We start from the raw sequence: 10,983 nt of genomic DNA on the forward strand, positions 1-10,983 counted from the left end.
TAGGCCTTTTGTGTACATAGAAAAAGTCTTAGATCTTTGAGTTCAGCTCATGACAAATGGGGGCAAAAACAAAAGTGTTGCGTTTATAATTTTGTTCAGTGTATAATATATATATATATATATATATATATATGCAGTAAGGTTACTAGTTACTCATTCACGTGAACAAAAACATGTAGGCCTACACTGAGATGCTTATAGTGGAATAACCTTGTGTCGTTTCTGTATAAACAGTCATGCAGTGAGTCCAAGGGCAGCAAATATGAGGGGGTCAAAGGTTGAGAGACAGTCAGCCTTGAGCAAGGCAACAAATCAGCCTACAAACACAAACCTCAAGGATGTTGCTAAGTGTGTGTGCAATAAATAATCCAAGATTCACTTTATATACATTTATTAGAAAATATATTTCTGTAATGTCAAGACAAGTCAGTAATTATTAGATTTTGAATAAACAATCTATTGTGTACATGCATGATTTGAAATACTTGGGTCGCATGACACTCCACACTATTATAAATAAACGACGACACACCAGCAAATGTAATTCTATGCATTCACAATAAAATGAATTAAAAATATAATAAGTCCTATGTTAAACGTTCAAAGTGTTAACCTTAAATATTTAACAAAAGGCTTTTGATTAAATTGAAATGAAACCACAGCAAACTAAAGCATTATAAATGACATCATGTGGTCTTGAGGAGCTTGATGAGTGTCTCTAGCTTCATAGAAGTGTTCAGATCTCCCTGAACTCTCAGTCTACCACTGCTGTAGGCCGCAAACGGTCGCAGGCCGCCCTCAAACATGGCCAACAGGTCATGGCGGGACGCCCCCTCCACACGCTCCAGCACCTCGACACAGACACAGCACAGCGCTGAGACAGCATTCAGGGGATTTCAATCCAACGCACAAAACTGTCCCCAAACGGCCAAATCAACCCAAATCTTAATATGTGGTCATTCATTTTCTTGCCATGTAATCAATGGGATTATGGATTATATTATATTTATGGCGTGTTTGAACTTTTTCATACTGTAGATTAAAGCACTGCGTAAAAGTGCATTTTTTAAATCTTTTCTATGCACCATGACCTGCACTCATTAATCTTACCCTCTTTTTCATTTAGTAACACATCTGCCTCATAGAAAGGGTTTCATAGATGTTCAAAGCCTGACTCAAATCCAAATCACCCCACTGAGCACAATCACTAAACCACGGCTCCGATGTGATATTGTTCCTATATAGGTTCAGAATGGCATGCAACAGTTGGTTCCGGAAGTAAAAATGCCATTCATTTTCTCCAATGTTTCACCAATAACTAATAAACCTATAAAAACTGTGAGCTCAGAGGTTGTTAATTCAAGGATTCAAGGATTCAAAGCGTTTATTGTCATATGCCCAGTGAGGAAAACAAGTTTCCCTGAGCAATGAAATTCTTACTTTGCTGTCCACAATGAATGCCAAGACAGTGCAATGCTATACATACACAAACTATACACACACATACATACACAATGTAAGAAACATAATAATAAAAACTATGCTAAAAAAACTTTGATGATAAAAAAAAATTGATGATATATCCTTTTTTTGAAGCCATCAGTTCACAGTATTTCAACTTATGTTTTAAATAATAGTGTTTAACAGCAGAATCCCTGGTTAAAAACTACATTACCCATGATGCTGCACAGAAAGTTCCACCAATCAGAGAGCCGCAGTGAGAAAATGTTATTCTAGGCATTTGAGAAGGCTAAGATGATCAAAGGTGGTAAACTCACTGTCGGCCGCTGGTTGCTTGGTTGTCATGAGATTGGCAGAAACTGTGCGTGTTATGTCCCCTTTAAATCCCTATAGGAAAAATGAAAGGAAAAAATACTTTCGGAACCAGCACCACTGAAATAGTGGGCAGCGATTCAGCAATTTCAGTGTAGTTACACCAGTGTTATTTAGTATAATTCAGATACTATTATAGTTTCTTGTTCAAATTTTGAATTTATTTTGAATTTTATATTTTACATTTTAATTTAAATTTTAGCTAAAGTTTTAGTAATTTTGTTTTGTGTTTTTGTCATTTTTAACTATTTAACTTAGTTTTTAATTAAGTTTTAGCTTTTTTAGTACAGCAAATTAAACTAAAAGAAAATTAGAAATGTTGCTCTGAAAAATGTTTTGTATCCTGCATTTTATTTCAGTTATGGTTTATTTTACTTCAAGTAACGCAATTTTTTTATGGTTGTAGCTTTAGTATAATTACAGTATAATAACCCTGCAACAGAGCTGTTGCAGATAGTGAAATGGCATTGGTAAAAAGTGTTTTTTTGTTTCTCTCAGTCTTACCTTGTGTCAGGTCCACATAGTAGCTGTTGATCTGTCCAGAGTCAGTGGTGATCTGAAAGCAGTACGAGGCTTGCACCTGATGAACCAGCTGCTCTGACAGCACTGACTGAACCGTATCCATCAGTCCATCAACACACAGCTCATCTGCAAAACTCACTGAATCTGGAGAAACCACAATATGAGATTCTGTTTATTATGCTGGCTTGAAAAAAACAGCCATGCAAATATCCTTGCAATCACCCAGAAAACCCTAGCAACTAACTCAGAACACCTTAGCAATCACCTAGCAACTTTTCATCATAAAATCAAGACAAGAATTGTTTCATATCTTTTAGGAACTGTCTATAATCCTGTCTGCTCATGAAAGTGTGGAGGTGTCTACCATCACCTTGACTGGATTGAGACGCAGCCGTCTGGCTCAGGAAGTGCATTGCGAGCTGCGGTATGGGTCCGGTGAGTCCTTCCAGCCCAGGAACAGAGGGGGGCATAATGACGGGCCCCGCATGACCCCCATCCGGTTCCCGGAGCACCCCCTCCAGGATCAGCTCCACACGGTCCACCTCCAGCCCCCACGGCTTCGTCATCTCATTCATGTCCATCTGTAGCACACAAGCACTTCAAAAACTCAATCTCAGTAAAAATGATGGAATACAGATCATTCATAAAATGCAAGTCAATGGCTACCAGCACTTTGAGAGTCAAAAAAGCTACACAAACACAAAATTCATACCTGTGGCTCCTGACGATATATTGAGGTCTTCTGAAGCACAACGATCGGTCTGTGCAAGAAACTGAACATTATTTACAACATTATTGCCTGTAATCCAGAGCCTTAGACAAATGGTCTGGAGTGATGTCCGGTTCACGAACGAATCATTCTTTTGAACTGGTTCTTTTTGGTGAACTAGTTGAACCAGTTCACCAAATCGGACTGAAGCGTCTGAATCAGTTTGCAGCTCGAGCAGCACAAATCTACAAGTTACTCAATTAAAACTCACTTTCAGACGCCTGACAGTCACTCCGACTCGAAATGAGCCGAAATACCGGCGTATGTGATCCTATGATGAATAAACTCATTCAGTGCTCCACTTCCTCCGACAGTCACTGAACTGAGGAAACAGACTCGGACTGATGAGCCGCTGATATGCACAGTTGTGAACTGAACACTTGAATGAAGGGGCAAAATGAATGTTTTTATGGTCCTCAATGAGTGCGTTTACATGTTCTTAAGCTGATTATGCTTAATAAGCCAATAAAACACAAGTGGTCATATAAACGCAGTAAGCAAATATATCACAAACACAGACTCATTCATGATCCAGAAAATGATAAAAATATGTTCTCATTTCATGCATCAGAAGTAGAAATGGTTCAGTCAAAACGCTGCATCTGTAACTGCATGAGAGGATAATATATGAGCTGTAAGTTTCCCGCTGACCTGCAAGCTTTAACATCACAAACTGACAACATATGGGATACTCAGAGTCAGATACGCAAATGATTAGCTATGTTTTGACGTGAAGCACTGTCCGAAAGAATCAGTGAGCGTAAAATAATCAAATTTCCCTGTCTGCCTGAGGCTCTGGATTACAGGTAATAATGCTGTAAATAATGTTCAGTTTCTTGCACAAACTGATTGTTTCGCTTCATAAGACCTCAATATATTGTCAGGAGCCACGGGTATTAATTTGTATTCCTTGATATGCTTTTTTATTCTCAAAGACAGGCAGCCGCTGACTTGCATTTTATGAATCACCAATAACCACGGTTTCAGCTAAAAATCTTCTTTACTGTTCTGCTGAAAACAGTCACCTACATCTTGATGGCCTGAGAGTGAGTAAATTAACAGCAAATGTTCATTTTTGGGTGAACTATCTCTTTAAAAGTACATTTCTTATTGTCTCTCACCCTCTCATATCCGCACCAACCGACACCAGACCACCATCTTTGGTGGTTACCTTTTGGCAGGGAAAATTGTGTGAATCTCAAAATACTTGGTATACAGAAAGATGAGTTTTTAAACATAATCTGACTAGCATTGTTATTTCACTGTACCTTGCATGGTGGGACGTTAAAGGCTCTGGTCCGCAAGTCAACTTTCTGCCACTGATCAATCAAGGGCAGAACCAGAACCACTCCTGGACCTTTAGGAGGACGGATCCGGCCCAGACGAAAAACAACAATCCTCTCATAGTTTGGTACAACCTGAAAATGATACTGTATATTTAATAAGCACTTAAAAAAGACTAAAAGTCTCCTACAAATGTTCTGACCTTTAGGACAAACCATCCAGATATGGGAAAAGTTATGAAGGTAAATATCAAAACTAGGAACATTACGATCAAGTTGCAAATCCAGGACAACAATCCTTGAGATTTATCTGTTATGAAAAGAGCATAATTATTATTTATCAAAAAATTATAAGTAATATGTATATATAAGCATTAAATATTAGTACTATTGCTATTACTACAAGTAAAAAAATGACTATATGAATATATTTAATTTAATACTAATAAATATACACACACATAAAAAAGCATCAAATAGTATATTACATATTACACATATATACATAATACTAATATTAACTATTAAATATATATGTTTGTACTACTGAACTACTGAATAGAATATTATATATAGAGAGAGAGAGAGAGAGAGAGAGAGAGAGACAGACGTAGTATCAATTACAAAAATTAGCTAAATGAATCCTATAAAAATAATCATATTTGTATATTTAATATGTGCACCGTAATGTGTGTCACCATGGAGTGAATACCTGTGAAGTCGTTTTGAGAGACTTTAGGCACATAATCGAATGAAAGTCCTCTCTGATCATAATTATTGTAAGTGAATGCAGCATGAGATGAAAACAGTCCAGGAGTGTCACTGCACACTGTATCTCTCTGCGACAGACACTGATACTCATAACCCGAAGACTTCCCCAACATTGTCATGCCGTGTCAGAAGAGTCCTCCGGGATGAATATGATATTATATATATTATGTAGTATATTATTGTACAAAAGGCTATTTTGAGCTCAATCCATGGCGAGACAGTCAAAACAAGAAACACTAACACGAACGTCTAATGTGACGTCATACGCTGGGGGCCAATGTAACCATAGCAATGGCACCCTCTAGAGTAATGGAAGTAACATGCAACGGTTGGAATATAGGCCTAATATTATCATTAAAAAGGATTGTTTTGGGAAATAAAATAAAATTCAGAAAGATGAATAATACATTTTATTTATACATCCTACAACTTTTACAAAAGTGCCCCCTTCAAAAAGTGTATTTGTTAACAATTTCTTTCAAACTTTGATTCAAAAACTGCTCACCATCATATTGTAAATAATCTAGCATTACAATGGCCTTGAAAGGCAATTTGCATTCTCAACATGATATACATAAACAGGCTGTGCCAAATATCTGAGATTCCACATAATGGAAATGCATAGACTTATGAGCAATTATCTTATGGGTATAAAAACTACAGTGACACAAAAAAGAGAGACATAAAGTATGACATGATGAGGCAAAATAAGCAACCTATGCAAAAGAATAATGTGGCCTATATACATTTGCACTTTTTTAGCATTCAGGCAGATTCATTGGCATCATAACTAGCATGGCAGTAAAGCAAAGCACCTAACGTCTTGAGGAGTTTACTCCTCTAAAAACAGTCTTTTAGAAAAAAAGCTCCTCAGTTTTTGAACATGTCACACAAGAGTTTCTCCATGGGCGTGTTCCCGATGGTTCTCTGGAAGAAAAGTTGCTCGATTCTTTCTGAGCTCACAAAGTGAAGGGATGGAAGGAGAAGCAATAGTCTGCCAAACCTGCCAAGGAAAGAGATTCATCAGAATAATTTGCATTAGTCGTGTCCACTCTCAAAAAGACTTTTTAACTTCTTTACGCAAATGCATGCTTGTATATTTGCTCACCTGGCGACTTGACTTGGGTAAAGAGTGTGGATATGTTGAGCTAGCAGCACTTGGGACTGATCTTGTAGGTTCTCCACCTGTTCTGGGTCTTTAAGTCCTCGTGTTTCTGTAACAGAATGCAACGATTACTCACCCAGAACACCAACTCAGTTCATGTAATATAGGCAAACATTTATGCCCCCTTGTGGCAAGAAGAGAGTAAAACCTACCTGGTTTAAACAAAACAATGGCTTTCAAGCATGCAAACTCAGTTGGATCCACTTGCAGGGGCTTGAAGTGGCTAAACACTTCTTGCAAGACCCTCACGTCCGAGGCAGTGGGGCTTCCCTTGCCCTGGCCTGGGGGTGAGAGGTCCGGCAGGGACAGCAGGGGGCAGTTGTCCAGAGGTAGCGACCACTGAATTGCACACAGAAGAAACAGCTCACTCCATGCTTCCTCAAGTAGAATCACCTAAAATCACACAGAGTAAACGTATGGATCAGTCAGCTGAAGTTAGGCAGATTAATCAACAATATTTGCTATTTTGAGTGGCACTGACAGATAACTGCACCTACCGATTATACAGTATGTCTGAAAATAGTACAGTTTGTGGGCAAAACAACATAACTATGGTTTCTTTGGCTTTAAATCTCTCTGTTTCTGGATTAATAATCAACAACTATTGTGCTAATGGTAACAAAATTTACTTTAATTTTTGATCCAGTCGGAAAATGCTCATCTGGTGTGTAAAGTGAGAAATAATAGACTCTCACCTGGTCTCTGAATGGTAGATGGGAAAACACCGGCAGGTTCTTGGCCCATTTAACAGACATGAAGAGTAGGCGGGCTGAGGTCTCATATACACTCTCTGATCCACGTGAGGGGTAGAGAGCACTGCCGTACTCCGGAGAACTCCTTTCAGGTTCATTACTGGTCACATCAATGTTCTCATCCACTGTTACAAACAAAATATTGAACTGATAAAGTATAGATTAAGAGTTATTAGCCTGTTGAAAAGGCCAGCTTAGACCAGCATAAACTTCCCAGCTGCTGGTTTATACTACTGTAGTGTTGGTCTTGTAGGCAGACCGGCATAGCCATGGAGCACTACTGCCTCACTATCTAGTCAGTCAATGACTTAACAGGTAGCATTTTGTCTATAAAGGTGCCTCATACACTGTCAGAATATAACTGTACCTTTAGGAGTACAGCAACTTTCACTAGGCAAGCACCCTTAAAGGGACATCTTTGCACCTTACATACCCCTAAAAGGTGCACTCTTAGAAAAAAGGTACAAAAGGTACACCTTTGCACTTTCTTTACCCCAATTGCATTTTAGTACCTAAAGTGTACATAATAGTGTACTTTAGAGTAGTTATATGTACCCTTAAGGTACTAATATGCACCTTCGGGGGCAAACAAGGTTCAAAATTGTCCTTTTTAAGCGTACACTTTCAGGTTCAAAAGCTGTCACTGGGACAGTATGCTTTCAAAAGATACTAAAGACACTACTAAGGTGCTTTTAAGGAAAGGAAAGGAAAGGACGTGACATGTGGCCAAGTATGGTGTCCCATACTTGGAATTTGTGCTCTGCATTTAACCCATACAAGTGCACACACACAGCAGTGAGTAGTGAACAAACACGCACACACACACACACCGTGAACACACACCCGGAGCAGTGGGCAGCCAATGCTGCGGTGCCCGGGAAGCAGTGGGGGGTTCAGTGCCTTGCTCAAGGGTCTCACCTCAGTCGTGGTATTGAGGTTGGAGAGAGCGCTGGTAATTCACTTCCCCCACCGACAATCCCTGCCGGACCTGAGACTCAAACCCACAACCTTCGGGTTACAAGTCTGACTCTCTTTCCATTAGGCCACGACTGCCCCCAGTAAAATGTACTATTTAGGTACTAATATGCACCCTTTAGGGATAAATAAGGTACAAATGTGTACCTTTTGAAGAGGTACCACCTCAGTATCAAGCTGTTGTACCACTAAAAGTGCAATTTTTGCACATTTTTTACTGAGAGTGTAAAGAGGTTTCAGGCTGCTTTCCAAGGCACCATAACATCATAAAAAGATCTACAACAAATTAAAATTCAAAGGGAGCTTTAGGTAAACATTAGAAGCACCTTGTTAGCATCAGATCTCCAAGATTTCGGACATAGGCATGGTGTTCACCAACAAAACTTTTCTAAGTTGAACAAGGTGGTCTCATTCCTTACCGTCCTCTGGTTCCAGCTTAGCGCAGGTCTCAGCTGTCATCAGGCTGGCCATGAAGCGATGTCCATTCTTGGGGCTGTTGGAGTGCTGGCTAGTATCTGTGGAGCTGATGCTGGAGCTGATGTTGGAGCCCAGAAGTGGGCGGTTGATCACAGTGCAGGTGGACGAGGAGGTGGGCTCCAGGGTGGTGGTGAGGTGTTCCTTGTCATTGCCCATATCCAGAGCATCTAACCTGACTTGAGAAGTGCTGCGGGGCTGACGCTCATTCTGAACAGCTGAGAGGAGATGGACGGAAAGGTTTAGAAAGTGAAGACTACGAGGAAGAAAGTGAGGAATCCCTTTAAGAAGTTGACTAACCATCCTTGTTCATGCCGGCTTGAAGGCATTTCTTTAAACGACAGGCCTGGCACTGATTCCGATGGGCTTTATCCACTGGACACATGCCTGTACCAGCTTGACATCTGTAAATTTCAATAAGGAAGGTTATGGAAGATTCTACCTTCAAGCTTCTCTGCTCCCAATTTTGAACACTCTAAAAAAAAAAATGGTACAAAAGGTACAAAAGCTAAGGTACTAAAATGCACCCTTTAGGGGTTAAGAAGGTACAATAGTGTACCTTTTGAATGGGTACTGTCCCAGTGAGCTTTTGTACCTTTTATTCTGAGAGTGAATATGCGAGGTGTTTTCTCACCTGTAGATGAGTCTGCGCCTCACACTGCGCTTGAAAAAGCCACTGCAACCATTGCAAGCATGTATCCCGTAGTGTTTCCCGCTGCTAGTGTCAGAACACACTTTACAGAGAAGTCCCAAATTCAAGACCTTGCCAGGAGCAGGGCTTTTACCTGGGAAAGCATAGGAAACAACTCTCTGTTATTCCAGGTCACAATTGCTTATTTCCAATCCAATCATTAAGAGTTGATAATCACAAGACAGCATTTACTTGGCATGCCAACTGCCATTTCATACTTGCTGAGGTAAACCTTGCTTGAGAATATTGTATTTTAGGGCTTTCTGTAAGATATTCAAATGGAAATTCAAGAATACCAAAAAAATTGAAAGGTCCTTGATTGCAAGAGTCTTTACTCTTTGTTGCATGTCCACTGCAAGCTAAACTGAAGAAGCAGTTACTCACCCTCTTGGCTCTCATCCGTAGAGTTGCTCCTGGAAGACTCTGTTGGTGATGCAAAAGGTATCATGGACATTTCTGACATTGGATCCTCCATTTAATGTAGTGTAAAAGTGTACACTTAGAAGGATTAGGCTTTTTAAGGCTAAAATATCTGTCCCAGGTATGTTGACTGGAATCCTAGAGGGTCCTCAAAGAGATCCGCCCAGCCCTGAGAATTGCACCAATGTTAGATGTTTCTTCAAGGTCCCTCAGTCTCTATCCTGATGGTCCAGTCTTGACTCTGGGTATCTCTGTCCTCTAGAACTTCTTGTCTGTTGCTTTTGTAAAGTGCAGTGAGGTCTGTCACCTCCTCCTGGTGCCGGACAATGAGTGACTCTAAGGCTACCGTGGGCTCCCTAAAGGAAGACAAAGGGATTAGCAGCAAGCGCTGTGTAAGCAAGTGCCTATTTGTCATCCTCTTAATCTTTACTGTCCATCTAGGGGTGGATCAATCAGTCACACTCAGTATTAGCTCCATCTGCAACAAGTGTGGAGAGAAACGAACAAACAAAAGGATTGGGGTTGAGTCATAACTCTCCATCTATCTCTCTCTTGCTCTCATCTCTTCTCTTTTGTGGTTCTCCCTTAAAATTGATGACTTAAAGAATTCGGTTAGCATCACATCTCCAAAAATGACAGTGGCTAACTATTGATTGATCTTTTCTATTTTTTTTTTATTTGGTGACTTGGCTACAAGTGGCTTCTAAGTGTCAGTAAGTAATATTGATTTCATGGGTCAACAACTGTTTTTATTATGACCATTGATCCATAAGGACATTACTTAGTTTTGACTACACACAATACAAAATATGAAGGAATGCTAACATCTACTGTATCTGTATCTAAAAATTTTTATGTGTCTCTTCATATGAAAATGAATCATATTTCTTTTGTACAGTACATAGGCTGTAGGGAACATCTGCTAGGGGATTCTTCCCTAAAGTTTTGTGGTATTTTATCAGTTTAATCCTTAACTGTCCACCAGTAACAATGAGGCAATGCTAATCTCTACTGGCTCTAGTTAGCCAAATCTGCTGGATTTAAATCTTGTTGCTGCTCAAAAAATGATGTCCAGTAATGTGTCCAACAATGATTGACTGTGGCATGTTTACCTATAAGGACACCCACATTCAAATAACATTTTTATGATGTCATGATGCTTGTTCAACATCAGTGTTTTAGGTTAAAATTTCTATGAACTTATAAGGGAAACTATATTTTTGGTGCTGTTATTGGTCACATTTCTGTCATTTTTTGTATGTATATATATATATATATATATATATGTATATATATGTATATATGTATGTATATGTGTGTGTGCCACA

At 39.4% G+C, this 10,983-nt stretch overlaps 1 protein-coding gene and 1 pseudogene across 1 annotated transcript; both read right to left on the reverse strand.

Moving 5' to 3' along the window:
* Positions 1 to 686: 686 nt before the first annotated feature.
* On the reverse strand, positions 687 to 5,297 carry LOC107662476 (stomatin-like protein 1; annotated as a pseudogene).
* Positions 5,298 to 5,602: 305 nt separating this feature from the next.
* On the reverse strand, positions 5,603 to 10,021 carry nr2e3 (nuclear receptor subfamily 2, group E, member 3). The gene is made up of 8 exons (XM_016452497.1): positions 9,620 to 10,021; positions 9,179 to 9,329; positions 8,845 to 8,948; positions 8,490 to 8,762; positions 7,039 to 7,220; positions 6,496 to 6,736; positions 6,287 to 6,392; positions 5,603 to 6,181 (listed from the first exon to the last, which is right to left on the reverse strand). Exons 1-8 carry the CDS (start codon positions 9,708 to 9,710, stop codon positions 6,049 to 6,051), a joined length of 1,281 nt encoding a protein of 426 aa, XP_016307983.1. The 5' UTR covers positions 9,711 to 10,021; the 3' UTR covers positions 5,603 to 6,048.
* Positions 10,022 to 10,983: the final 962 nt, after the last annotated feature.

The sequence above is a fragment of the Sinocyclocheilus anshuiensis genome, unplaced genomic scaffold (genome assembly GCF_001515605.1).
Source record: "Sinocyclocheilus anshuiensis isolate Anshui unplaced genomic scaffold, SAMN03320099.WGS_v1.1 scaffold807, whole genome shotgun sequence".
NCBI lineage: Eukaryota > Metazoa > Chordata > Actinopteri > Cypriniformes > Cyprinidae > Sinocyclocheilus > Sinocyclocheilus anshuiensis.

What these genes read in the sequence shown, in the direction of transcription:
- nr2e3 (XM_016452497.1), bottom strand. Translation starts at nt 9,710, where the DNA reads ATGGAGGATCCAATGTCAGAAATGTCCATGATACCTTTTGCATCACCA. An exon ending in TACGGATGAGAGCCAAGAGG is followed by an intron (nt 9,330 to 9,619) that starts GTGAGTAACTGC and finishes ATGCTTTCCCAG; the next exon opens with GTAAAAGCCCTGCTCCTGGC. An exon ending in ATCTACCATTCAGAGACCAG is followed by an intron (nt 6,737 to 7,038) that starts GTGAGAGTCTAT and finishes GTGTGATTTTAG; the next exon opens with GTGATTCTACTTGAGGAAGC.